This window comes from Neolamprologus brichardi, chromosome 17 (assembly GCF_056152115.1).
Source record: "Neolamprologus brichardi isolate AB-2024 chromosome 17, ASM5615211v1, whole genome shotgun sequence".
NCBI classification, from domain to species: Eukaryota; Metazoa; Chordata; class Actinopteri; order Cichliformes; family Cichlidae; genus Neolamprologus; species Neolamprologus brichardi.
Genome location: NC_142120.1, coordinates 35148335 through 35163059, shown reverse-complemented (window position 1 = coordinate 35163059; position 14725 = coordinate 35148335). Strand labels below are relative to the sequence as shown.

General features: G+C 39.4%; 1 protein-coding gene across 5 annotated transcripts in view; it reads left to right on the top strand.

Annotated features, from left to right (window-relative positions):
* The window catches only part of nav3 (neuron navigator 3), a 330018-nt gene that overhangs the window by 252497 nt on the left and 62796 nt on the right, over positions 1-14725 (top strand). For all 5 annotated transcript variants that reach the window (XM_087830961.1, XM_087830960.1, XM_087830959.1 and 2 more), the window contains one exon: positions 7423-7531. In XM_087830961.1, coding sequence (XP_087687087.1) covers positions 7423-7531 — 109 coding nt within the window. The remainder of the gene's footprint in view (positions 1-7422; positions 7532-14725) is intronic.

Genomic DNA, 14725 nt, shown 5'->3' with positions numbered 1-14725 from the left:
TTCAAATCAATACCATGGTTGCATCTGAAAATCTGTGTTAAGTTTAAATCTCGGTGACCTTGACTTCAAGGTCAGAGGTCAACTTTTTTGAAAATCAAAGGATTTTCACATTTATAACACTGGTATGTCTACTGCACAGGGAGATCCATAGAGGCTGAAGGGTAGCACTATAATTTATATATTGATAAAGAATTACAAACAACAATTAGTTGATGTTTAAAGCAGGTTTATTTAATTAATATCCAATTTATTTCCAATTTGTAGTGACATGGTGAAATGTGTCTGCGTTTGCTTGGTGAATTGGTGAGAAACAAAACTGAACTTGTTTTGGTGTCTGTCGCAAAATTCTAGCAAAACTTGCTGTCAGGTTAACGTCAGTTACGCCATAAAGTGTAACAGGTCAGAGCTCCTATTTATGAGTTCTTCCTCACAGGATCGAAACAAAGTTATGAATTCACAAAGAATCAAAGTGTTTGTGTATTATTGTTCACACTAAATCTGACCCTAATCAATGTAATATGAGTCAATCAAAGAAAATGTTAGTTTTGAATTTGAAATTATGAAACTGACAATTGTGAAACTTTTTGTTTGTGTATTTCTTTATTTTTTCTTTTGCATACCATGTCAAACTTTTCTGTATATACTCATGTCGTAGATTTAGGAGCAAACAAGTAACTGTTAAAATGTTTATTTTTTATTTTAACAATCATCAACTTCACACACAGGGTTTGTAGAGGTGCTTGAAATCCTTGAAAATGTTTGGCTTTTAATATTGCCTTTTCAAGGTTTGAAAAGTGCTTGGATTTTGGATTTGGGGCTTAAAAGTGCTAGAAACTGTAACCATATTTCTTTCACCACAAATAACTATTTGATTGAATAGTTTTCTTATCAGATTCTCACAAAGTCTAAAAGCAAAATTTCTCCGCCTGGGCTGCCTTGCACCTCTGCGTGTCAGTCTGTTTCAATGTTTACATTAAACAACTTAAAAATCATAATGGCTTCAAGCTCACATTGAGACCTGCCGGGCACTATCAGCCACTAAGACAAATTTTGATGTGTTTTTGTATATGAGTATTTCATACTTCAAGGCTGACTTTTTTTTTAAGGCAGATAAAGTCTTATATGCTGAATTGAACTGAGTATGTCATCTGTTCAAAGCCTCTTCCAGTCAGTGCTGTTCTCCATGCCTGTCATACTGGACATGATTTTATTAGAATAAACACGTTAAAGGTGATCATTTAAAACTTTAACAATAATACAGAAAGCAATGTAGTTAAACATCTTACAGTTAGTTTTGAATGAATGAACTTTAAAAAAACAAACATCTGTCTCCTATTTTTGTGTCACATAGGAAAGAAGCATCAATATCTGATGTGTAGACTTATTATTTTGGTCTTACTGAGGTGATGCGAAGTGAAATATGCATTCTGTTTTTTTGTAATGTGCTGGAAAAGCTTGAAAATGGACCTTGAAAGTGCTTAAAAAGTGTGTGTGTCAGATAAAACCATGCATTACATTAAACACTGTTGCACAGACAGCTGTCATTGATGTAATTAACAGGCTCTCAATGTGCTTAAGTGGCTGCCAGGAAACACATTTGTGTCCACTTAGATATACCGTATTTTTCGGATTATAAGGTGCACTGTCGATGAACGGATCTGTTTTCATACATAAGTCACAATGGATTATAAGGCGCATTAAGTCAAACAAAACAGTTAGATAAGTCAAACTTTACTCAACTCATTCTTCTTGCTTCCTCCACTTCTGTAACATTGATTCATTAATGTTGAATTCTCTCACAGCTGCTCTATTCCCATGTTGTTGCAGTATATTAGTGACTAACCTCGTATTGTGGATGGATTATCTCAGTTGTTCTCCTTATTGAAGTTTGGTCCGTTTACAGCATCCTGCCTTGCGACTGCATTTGTCAAAAACCATCGGGAACCCTCACGTTAACTTAGTTAGCGTTCATCCTCCAGCTTCACTGTGTTATGCTGTTGTGCTTTATGTTATGCCAGAGCTTCGAAAGTGTGGGATGTATGAATGTATCCCACATTCTTGATTTTTCGTTCACAAACACTTGTTGTAATGACTAACTACTCCCGACATTTTGGAGATGTTAGCTCTTTGTGCAGTAAAGTTACAGCTGGATACAAATAACATCAGGCTGATCCTGCCACGATTTGTTCCCCCCAGTTCAAATCACAGACAAACGGTATCCCGATGTTGTTTATGTTTTTGAACCCATTTTGCACAGAGAGCCATTTTTTGAAAAATGCATTGATAGCAATGTTGAATATTATAAGATAAGATAACCTTTATTAGTCCCACACGTGGGAAATTTGTTTGTTATTACACAGGAAAAAAACAACTACATGTGAAATAATTACACCGTGACGCCTCTGCCTTTCTAAATGGAGGGACAGCAACTGCATGTGTATAAATAAGCGTGTAAAACCTGCAGATAGTCAGATTAACAGTAACAGGATTTTGTCTCTATCTGCCATTCTGCAATTCATCTCATGTAAACAATAACGTAGCGCACTGCGTGATGTGAAAAAAGGCACATACCTTTGACGTTGCGTGACGAACTCTGTATTCCTCGTCCACACGTAAACGCAAAAAAGGAGTTTTAAAAATCTCAGTTTTCAGTGATTCGAAACGCCATTTACGTGTGGACGAAAGGCCCAAACGCATAGAAACAGCTGTGTTTTCACTGTGTTATGCTAACATAGCTGTGTCACTAGCGATCACATAGCACAGCATTATATACCAGCTAGTCCAACTTCAGTAACCCTACAAACGTCACTGCTGTTTAGTTTTCTGTCTTCATTTATGTTGGAAGTGATAACAGAGCTGTACGTTTTATTTTTTTCAGAAATCTCTCAGTCAGAACATGCTATATCATGTTTAGGTAAATAGCGAAACTAGCGAGCTAACTTCCTGCTAACTTCTAACTCTGTTAAATTTAATAAATTCTGTTTTCATGGATGCCTGGATGTTAAACGTAATTGTTACACCTGGTAAAGCAGCAACGCTGATCATTTTATTAAAGATGAAAGAATTTAGACAGTTTTTAACTCTCAGTGTGCTCCAGTGTTCGTTTGACTTTGGGACCTTAAGCAACAAAGTTTTGGACCCAGATTACTCCAAGTCCGCTAGGCTTCTGACTACGGTAGCCATAATGCTCCGACAATCCATCAAGCGGTGGGCTTCGTAGCTTACCAAAGTCGTACTGAAACATTTTTGACAGATCTTTGAGCGCCGTTTACCACTTAAAATCGGTTCGAGGTCAGTAAGCACAACCACAATTCATACAAACACGCACTGACGATTTCTGAGAAAATTAAAGGATTTTAAGTGTGCCTTGTAGTGTATATATCTGTGTGTGTGTGTGTGTGTGAGTGAGAGAGAGAATGAGAGAGTTTGAGAGAAGCCGAGCTTTATTCAAACTGATTTGCAACAAACTGCAGCAGTGAGGGCAAACTAGTGCACAGTAATGTTTACGTGAGTGTTATTTTGTATGCATTTGTACAGTTAGATAACTGTGAGAGTACATTGATAGCATTTAGCACTAGTAACGGCTATTTGTACCAGTTAGCATGAAAAAGTAGGGAAAGGAACTACATGTAAGCACTGACTGGTACTGTACAGTGTGTGTGTGTGTGTGTGTGTGTGTGTTTATGCTCGAGTGTGTGAATAAATGCGTCAGTTTTAAACAGTAGCCATTTGCATTTTGTTGTGTCAACTCTGTTTCAAGGAGCATTTGTTTAACATCCAGCATTTTTGTGTGTGTGTGTGTCTAAGAATGTGTGTATATACCTTTCCTGATTCTATTCCCTCAACCCCTCTCTCTCTCACACACACACACTGGCCTGGTCTCCGTTTGGCTGCTTCCTGTGCTTTCCAGGCCAAGATCTGAATGTAAGCTTGAATCCAAATGAGCGCTTGGTGGCTTCTCACCTCTCTGTAGGGTTGGAAGTGAAAGTAGGAGCTAAAAAATATTGTATAAGCATATTGCTACATTACGTCATCAGGTGCAAAAGATTTAACCATACAAGTCTGCTAGTCTTTAAAATCAGTTATTTACAGCAGAAGGTGTAACGCTGTAATGTTTTGGTTTCACTGTGGATGCAGTCATGTCATTGCAGCATTGTTCGTGTGAGACCTCTTCTCATGCACTGCTGCTATGGCTCTCATTTACACACACACACACACACACACACACACACACACAAATAGATTCACACACACTCGCACCTTTAACTGCTTCTCAATGTTTCATTAAGTGTCCGTTCATAATGGAGATTCTGGGACTAGATTGCCTCACGTCACTTTATAATGGGATTGTAATTGGATCTTTCTTGAAGGAGAGCTGGTGAGAGAAGTTTTGCACATCAGGGATGACATGAGAAAAAGACGGATTACAATAGTGATGTGTCGGTCGCGAACGAAACAGCTCTTAGAGCCGACTCTTTGAAGTGAACGACTCGAGCCGGCTCCTTATCACGAGCTGTGGGGGTTTTTTTTTTCTTTCTCTCACCCTCTCTCTCGCACTTTCTTCCCGCTTCACTCCGCATGCGAGCCTTGTGCTTTGCGCTGGGAAGAGGGGGGAGGGGCGGTAGTTACACTCTCAGTAGCACAGGAACAGAGCGGGAGGGAAAGACAGAGCCAGGGACAACAAGGTCACATTAGAAAGGTATAGTAATCATCCACAACTATTTTCATTTGCGGATGATAAAGGATTCAGAAAGTTTATTCATGCAGGTCCATATGACAGAGAATATGCATCTTCTTTTTGTTTTCATATTTTAATTTATATTTAATTGTGTTGTGGTTTGCAGTGTTTTGTGTTGTTTCACTTTAAATTAGTTTAAAAGGAAAAAGCTGAAAATTGAAAAGCTGAAAGTTGAAATGTGAATAGTTGGTTTTTGTATTATATGATTTACTTATTACATTTTATGTGGAGTGAATAAATAAAAGTATATTTACGGTGGCCCCTAGAGACAAAGCACGTACAAACTCCAAAACACGTACAAAACACAACAGAAGTGCTCCAGGATGCTAGGGGGCAGTGTTGAGCTTTTGTTACCTAGTGGCTACACAAGCCAGCAAGTACCAACAACCGGATTTGGTGTGTGGTAGTAACAGGTAAATAAACATTTTTTTTTAATTATTTGAATATATATGAGTGCTTGTGTATAAATACACAAACAATACACACATGCTTTCAATTGTGTAATTTAAGTGATCTAGTAGCTCTGGTTTGGAAGTTCAGTTAATGCTAGAAATGTGTTTTGGAGTTTGTATATGCTTTGTCTCTAGGTGCCACTGTATATATTTATATATAAACATATATAAATAAAAACACTTTTTTAGTAATTCTTTTTGTGCATAATTTTATATTATCGTTAATAATAAACTAATTAAAGCAACAAAGCAACCTGAAGAGCCGGTTCAGAGCCGAAAGAGCCGGTTCTCTAAAAAGAGCCGGAAATCCCATCACTAGATTACAAAGAAAGACAAAATCATGCGGTTGTAATGTTTTGAGTTTGCAGTGAAGAGCTCCCCTTCCCATTAAGATAATGTGATCCAAGATCTCCCTTCTTAAAGGAGCTTTAGCCTTTCTAAAAGATCCATGTTGTAATTGAGGTCAAGTCTTGAGCTTTGAAAAACAAACAGATATTGCAGTGTGGACTTTTCTGGAATTTAGCTCAGACCACGTCCTCATTTTAGGTAATGGCAGATGGCTTCAACATGAATTGAGGCTGCGGTTTGGGGATGACCTCAGAGGGGACTGGCAGCGGCTCCCTGGCCAGCCATATCCCCATATACTAATGAGAAGTGAATGAATTCTAAAAGCATTTGAAACGACCGAAGACTTTAGTGACTGAAAAATAAGGTTTAGCCAGACCTGTACCATGTGCTCTTGTGAGTCACAGATTTAACTTTTTTAATTCAGTAGAGCCTCAGCAGGCACAAGAACTAAGGCAACTGCAGCAAATAATGATCAAATAAATAGTGAAATAGTGAATAAAATAAGTTGTTCTCTTTCAAAAACAAAGCTTGAACACAAAGATAAATGAAATGTGTCCATCAAGGCACTTTTCTTTAAATGTGCCTAAGTGACTCTACCACTGTGTATTGTAACATAACATCCTGCAAAACAGGAAGACTGGTCTCAGTGTGCAAAATTAATGACGTACTGCCAGTTTTGTAGTAGTTCATGCCTGATCACGTTGTTCAGTGTAGAATCAAAAAGACGGGATCTTTACAAAAAACAGAACTCCATCCTACAATGTTATGTGTTATCTAGGAAACAACTTAGCATTTCTGTTCAAATTCAATATAATCCTGCTGTATATTCCAGAAGATAAAGAACTCAGATACCGTGGTTTCTGCCCGTGGCAATGAGCTGGCCCAGAGGAGTTTCCTGAGGCCTTTTCAAATCTCTAGAACCTCCGTCTGCCCTGATGTGCCCCACACTGTAATCACAGCTGCATTGCCTGAAACACAGAGAAAAATGTTGCAGTCCTTTTACCATTACGCAACACTGGCCAACATCTGCTGGCTCATTTATTGTGCCACGGAGACAGTTTCCCTGTGAAATCACCTTAAAACTAGAAAGCACTGTGACCGCCATCCATTCTGTGTCTCATGCCACTTGTTAATTACCCATTGTGTGGTACCTGCCTGTGGGTATAGGCTAGCTTGACAAGCTAACAGAGAAGCTTAATTGGAGCTGACAAGCAGATACTTTGGTCTGTGGTCGCTGCTCACACTTCTGAAATGTTGCCTGTCCAGTGGTAATTAGCAACACTACTTCAGTAAGCTTAATGAAACAAATTCTTCATCTGTAATCGAGGCACTGAAAGAGAACATAAAATATATGAGGTGCTTTCTTAGCCGTCTCCTGCTCTAGGGCGAGGTAGAGAGATGGAGGCATTTCTCTACATGTCTGACAGAGAAGCACAGGAGCTCTGGCAGAGTTTGCTTCTACATGCGGGCATGACTGTGTCCCAAACTAAGTGACAGATTGCGTGGTGTCATGGCATGACATTTCAGCATCAGCCTGAAGGAAAAATGTCAATACCGCATAAAATGATACACACACACTTTTTAAAGCAGAAGAAGTGCATGTTAGTGCAGCCTGACAGGCGGATTTATTGTATGAGATCCAAATTCTCAGCAAGTGGGTTAGGGACATTCACCGTAATGCAGTCTGTCATTGTGATCGGTCATCATTTTGTTCCCCCTACTGAGACATTTCAGTGAAATCCAATGAAAAACTGTATGTCAGACATCCTCATCGCGTTTTATGTTGTGTGTGTTTGTAGCTTTTGTGTAGATGGGTGACAGGTGCTTGTTGTTAAAAGTATGTCCAGGGATCTGAGTAAATCATGTAAAAATGTATGTGTGCAGGAGAAGACCCTGAGACAAGACGTATGAGGACAGTAAAGAACATCGCTGACCTGCGGCAGAACCTAGAAGAGACCATGTCCAGTCTACGAGGGACACAGATCAGCCACAGGTAGGCGTGGAGAGCTCTTTACTTTGAACGCCTAATGGATGACCCTAATCTGAAGATGCAACAACAGTTTCTGTTTTTTATTCAGATTATTTATTTTGTATAGCACCTTTCAAGATAAAAACCACGAAGTAAACACACTAAAAATAAAATGGGGGCCAAGAACAGAACCCTGTGGTTTACCATGTGAACCAACGGAACCAACTTGAACCAGTCATGTGTTTTACCAGATACGCCTACCCAGTGCTTTAGCCCCAGTAGTATCAATATTCCACAACCCAAATATAGAACATGCTCCCTTCGCAGAGCCATATATATCATCACATCATCATCGCCACTAAAAATAAATACATAAAAACATTTTTTTTTTTAAGTTGTAAAAGCACAGAGAGGAGGTACAACACCTGGTAGACTGGTGTCAGAATAACAACCTGTCTCTCAGTGGCCCACACCCCTCTGCACATCAACGGATCTGCTGTTGAGATGGTCAACAGTGTGAAGTTCCTGGGTGTGCACATATCAGCCGATCTCGCCTGGAACCTGAACACCACCACCATCATGAAGAAAGCCCAACAACATCTTCACTTTCTTAGGAAACTGAAGAAGGCCAGTCTCCCTCCTCCTATCCTCACATCATTTTACTGGGGAACCATTGAGAGCGTCCTCTGCTGCTACATCACTGTGTGGTACGGGAACTGCACCCTCGCTGAAAAGAAGTGTCTGCAGCGGATAGTGAGGACAGAAGAGAGGATCATTGGAGGCCTTCTCACATCCACCTCCCAACTCAATGACAGACGCATCATCCGACGTGCGAACAGCATAGTGAAGGACACTCTCCACCCCTCACATGCACTGTTCTCCCTCCTTCTATCTGGCAGACGGTTTCGCAGCATCAAAACTGTGACAACCAGACACTGCAAGAGCTTCTTCCCCCAAGCAGTCAGAGCCCTCAACTCACTACCAAAAAAGGACTGATATACACATACGCCTTTACAAACACCTTACAATACTCATCAAAAGACTCAAAAACAACAAAAACTTCCACAAATCCACTACAAACTGGACCTGGGCTCAGCATGCTTATTTCCACACTCAGTCACATAGTTCTGAACACATCTAAATTATATTATATTTGCACATTTTGCATTTTGCACATGTCTTTGTCATGTCTCGTCAATGATATCCCGACAATAACTTGAAACTGGTATTAAATACTAGAGATGGCACGATACCACTTTTTTATGTCCGATACCGATATCATAAATTTGGATATCTGCCGATACCGATATGAATCCGATATAGTGTGTTTTTTAATCAATAAAACGTTTTATTTAATATCTTGCTGCTTTTTGTATAAGTTCAAACTCAAGTTAAAAAACAAAACACTAAAGCTATTCTGTTATACCTGTATGCAAAAAATACACTGCACCCAAAATATTTCATAGTTCAGCAATACTGATCAATCTAATAAACTTAAACCTACTCCATCCTCCCTATTCTGGTATTTTAAAGAGTAAGCAACCTAACTAATAGGGCTCTAAAACTCCCAGCAAAAAAAAACAAAAAATAGGGAACCACCCACCCTCCACCTCATGATGCTTCATCGACGTACCGGTAATCAACTTTAATTTGATGCAGTGTGGGGAAAAAATGCACAGAAATCAATTAATTTTGAAGAATAATTAAATAGATTCAACATCTTTCTTCAACAGAATTGCAGACTGCACAGATGGTACCTTCCCAAAGGAAAAAGTACTATAGCTTACTAGGGTATATTAGACTTAATAGTTACTATATACAGTAATGGACTTCTATTCATTTTACATCAGATTAAAACTTTGGGTGTAAGATTCAGACAATTATTTATTAAAAACTAGACATTTTAAATGAGAATAAGAAAGAAAAGTATGTCTTTGTGCCCCCTTTTCCCTGTTCATGCCCTATCGGCCCCCCTGGCTAAACTTTGCTAGATCTGCCCCTGCACAGTTACCAGCCATCAGCTACGTAGAAAAAGATCCTGGTGTAGAAAGTAATATTAAATAAATTCTAACAACAGCTTATCAAGCTTAATAGTGCTGCTGTTGTTCAGCCGCTGGTTTCCTCTTTCTGGTGCAAAGTGGGCGATAAACAAAGAAGAGAGACGGACTCGCGACAGAAAAGCCGATCAGCTGATCATTGATCAGTTTCATGATTGAAGTAGCAACAGGAGAGGGAGGGGGGAGAGAGGCAGTCGCTCCATATATCGGTTGTTAAGTTTAACGTGGGAATGCTTTACAAACATTCAGAGATGAACTTACACACTTGCTTTACTTCTCTCAGGGAAAACTTTCTCAGAGATGAAATGCCGGATTGCTAGCAAGGCTACAAATACACACAGCCGCTCTATCACGTGACCACACTGCTCCGACGTGCTACAGTTATGAGCCAGGTTACGCTGTGTCACAAGTTTTGTGAGGTGCTTTTTTGATATTCAATGGATCGGATTACATTTTTTATTTCCCTTTATTTACGTCAGTATCGGACCGATACCCATACGTAATATCGGATCGGTCCATCTCTATTCAATACCTACTGCACATTCCACTTTGTATTGTCTCTGTCCTGTCTGTGTTTATCATACAGTTAATATTGTATAGTTACAATTATAGTATTGTATAGAATTGTATAGTTAGTAATTAGTACCTTTTTATCCCTTAATTCTACCGAAACTTAGCATGTTATTTATATGTAATTCCTAGTTTTATATCTCTTGGAGATATATCCTTTATATATTTATAAATGCACCATGGGGGGCATTTCGGTACACTGTATATTGTGTATACTACTGTATTGACAATAAAGCTCTTGAATCTTGAGATTACCCAAGTGAGTTTGTACATCACTCGTCCTTAGCAAATAAACAGATCTGATTGGACTGACTCACTCTGTACAATTTATCAGAGAGATATGTCCCCAACTATTAATGATACTCGCTCTGTAAGCATGCCATCTTCTCCTCCACATATCCTGGATTTAATTAAAAGCAGGCGCCACCTTCCTCACCAGCTGGCACACATGTAATGGCATTCAGGAGTTGATGGACAACCAACACCTTAAAAAGCTGTCCTACCTGGGAGCCGTAGGCACCGTAGAGAATCTAGTGAAAAGATTGCGGCACAGGCAAAGACAAAATGATCTATTGGCTTATATCAGCTCCCTGGGCGAAATGTTCCCTCCTCGCCTCTCTCTTTCACCCTCAGTCTATTATTTTGTGTGTTTTGCCCCATTTACAGAGGAAGATGGTGGCCGGGCTGTCGACAGCCATGACAGATGGCAGTCTGTGTGTGTGTGCATGCTTTTGTGTTTGTTTTCTACTCCTTTATTCCTCAGAGGAGTCTCAGCCAGGCACAATCAATACAGCGGCATTGTCTTACCACCACATTTAATCCAATGGGACCCAAAGGTTTGGGGTGTGAGGTGTCTGATTGGTCAAAGGAGGCAAGTCTCATTTTCATGCATCAAGGCCAGTCAGCGTGAAGTATTTGAAAAATGCATCATCATACCACCACATTAGCATTGTGTATGGTGTATATGTGTATGTGAGTTGAAGCAGTGAAACAGTGTAAAACAGTAGGTACTGGTGGCAGCAGTATGGATCACCGCTCAGCTTTCAGTCATTAGACCGAGTGTAAAATGGGAAGTCAGCTTGTGAATGTTTGAATGTAAAGAGAGCCTTTGAGTTTGAATACCAATTCTGTCCACAACAAAAGCCCAGCCAGGCCACCCTAATCTCTCCCCTGGATAAGAAATGGTGCTAATCACCAAGAAGCTTAGTACCTCAGTTAATTAATCACTGTTACGCTCGAGCAGACATGGCTGTCATATTCATTACTCTGTCCTTCTCTTTGCTTCCTATTTAGGAAGCACTTACATCTGTTTATACCCCAGCCGAACAGACTGCAAGATTAAGAAGTTAGTTTTAGCTGCTGAAACATACTTAATTTACTTTTTCAAGAGTGCCTAGAAAAACAAGTGAGACTATATTTGCCAAAGATGGAATAAATAATTTGCCTATGCACCACTAAATGAATGAACAAGGACCAAAAGGTCTTCCCTTTGAGACGCTTTTGCAGTAAAGCATCTTACAGGAATTTTTCATGCTCTGTGCTCAAGCAAATTTGCTAAGTGTGACTTTCAAGATAGGAATCGTGTTTTCATTATCTAAGCAGGATCAGATCTAACAAGACCTAGGAGCTAGTTATAGCTTGATGATTTTGATAATTATTTGACTCATTACATTCCCATTTTAAAAGATTTTCTGGTATTTGTACCCTTATCAGCGGGAAAGAAAAATACTCCAAATTAAAATGTATGAAATGGTTACTCTAACATTTGAAGTTAAAAGCACATTTTATGGCAGTTTTGATTGAAATGGGGGGGTGATGCTACATCTAGATCCCATTATTAATAAACGGCATCTTTTGAAACTGATTGTAACTTTAGAAGCAAGTTTGCAAATGCTTTTTTCTCCAATAAGCTCAGTGTTGATTGCACACTCATACACATACATTTATCTTTTCTTTAAATAGCTTTGATATTATGTCAGAACAGACTGAAACTACACCCTTGTCTGGAAGATGGTGAGGGCTAATGTTACAGAAAGGATTGACCCGCTTGACAGAGATCCATGTGGTTAAGCTACAGTTACACAGACTCTGAAACAGTCTCCTTCTCTCATTGAACTGACCTTGCTTTTCGCCATCGCTCAGCTTGAGTGGCATTCACACCATTGTTTAGATATCCAGATGCGACGGGGCCCTCACATACAGCCCCACATTTCATTTACCGCCACTTTTTTCTATGCAAAAAACTCCACATGTGAGGAAAAGCTATAATCTTCAAGGACAAACCTAGCACAGCAAACAGTCGAGGGATATCGCCCCTTTTTTATGTCAACCAGTCTGCTGGCACCTGAGGGATTGCTGTTTGGTCCCAAAGGGATTTAGCAACCGCCAGACGACATTTTGAACATAATAGCTTCCTGAGACCGGCTTGTTTATTCTGTGCTTACATTTGGAAAACAGCGAATATAGGACGTCTTAAATTATTCATTGCTTTGGAATGAAGGAGATTCTGAGTTGACATATAGGAATTAAGAAGTGAGGATGAGTTTACTTTTTAAAATGTGTTATAATATGTGTACAATGTATGCGTCAGTAGCATTTTTAATGTCTGCAGCCTTACTGCAAAAGTACTAAACTCACAAAATACTCAACAAAACATGCAAAAATCTTAGTTGTCACACATGTATGTTCTCCCCTCAAAAGTTGGAGAGTAGCAACTGTGTAATCCACCAAATGCGCTGCTATCGTTGTTAACCTGATTATTGTGAAGGCCGAAGACAGTTTCAATAACTGCAATTTTTCAATAATGACAAAAAAATAGAAAAATAGAAAAAACAAAAATTTGCAGATGATTTTTTTTCATGCCAAATATCCCTAGGTTTCTATGTGCCCTACTAAAAATTCACTTCTTCAGTAGTTTGAAAGGTAATGTTGAAGTAAGTTGAAAGTTCTTTAAGTAAAATTATTCCTCAATTTCATAAAAGACAGTAACTGATATAGTTGTCTAAAATAACAGTTAATAGCAAGCAATACAATATTATGATTTATAATCTGCAATCAGATCCACAATGAAGCATATGACATTTTATACATTTTGTATACATTATCACATTTTGATACCATCTGTCTGCCTCAGAAGGATGATTGTGACTTGAACAGCAAGAGTGCAGAGTTGTGAATCTGAAAAACACACCATGACATGTGCAGTGTCTCTGAAGTGATGCTAACGACAAGCTCCCATGAACTAGATATTAACACAGAGCTCATTAGCAGCTGCAAGAACAAGGTGCAGCATATTTATATTAAGCATTGCTCAGCAGTAAGCAGTGCCCTGCTGTCAACATGCATTATTTCCATGCCAAGCCCTTGGACAAGCGTAAAAATAGTCTCAGATCAATTTTTTTGGGGCTGTAGTCCTGTTCTATAGATAATGGAAAGGGTTTGTGGGAAATGTGGTCTTAATATTGAACATTTTTTATAGCTGTGTGTGTGTGTGTGTGTGTGTGTGTGTGTGTGTGTGTGTGTGTGTGTGTGTGTGTGTGTGTGTGTGTGTGTGTGTGTGTGTGTGTGTGTGTGTGTGTGTGTGTGTGTGTGTGTGTGTGTATGTTAGCAGTTTTCCTGTACTTGCTGCTCAGGCATATTCTTGGTTTTCACGCCTATTTATTTGAACACCTACATGCAGAGTCGCTCTCAGTTTATCTGCCTTTCTCATTTTCTCTCTCTGCTGCCTGGAGATAAAGATAAGCTGATTAAGTGGGCCACATTGTGTATGACTGGTTAAATGATTTTGATTTCTATACTGTGGCAAATTGATTTTTGGATTTCCATATTTGGGTGTGATGGCTTGTAAGATAAGCATTCTTTCTCTTTTAGCTAGACACTATAACATTGAATCACCTACGTCACTGGTGAGCATGTGTGTGGATCTCCGGAGGTGTTGATAAAGATGTGTAGTGAATATGGGTGGCATTGCTGTCCTTCTTGTGTTGGCACTTGGCATCTCAGGGGTGCAGCGTTCGGTCCTCTCGCTAAGCACACACACACACACACACACTGTTCTCACATCTCTAACACTGTTATGTGTGAGGCGCTGTTTTAAAGTGTCACTGCTTTTGTCACCTAATGAGACCAGTGTGCAGAGGCAAAGGCCTCTCCTACTACTCCTACTACTATCCTGCATTTCACTTGCGTGATGTGCTACAGTCAGTAAGCCAATATGCAAGAAATTATGCAAAATTTTATTATATTATAAATATGCAAATAATGCTTTTGTTTGGTGTCTGATCATAAAATCATTATATCCTGTCCTGAAAACACATGATTTGTAGCGCCTGCTACCACTTTTGTTATGTGCATCATTTCAATGTCATGCTAGTATTCTGTCCACAGAAGGATGTTTGTGATTGGAATGCACATCACCAGCTTATCCTTAAAGTAACAGATTGTCAGAGATGCCTGGTTTTATGTCAGGTCTGTCCGTTCTCTCATTATTTGACTGCAGTGCACTCTTTTCCCCAGTAGAGAGAGCTCAAGCGAGTTGCCACTTTTCTCACTGAGAGTGCACATATGCTGTAGGCTTGGTGTCCAGTCACTT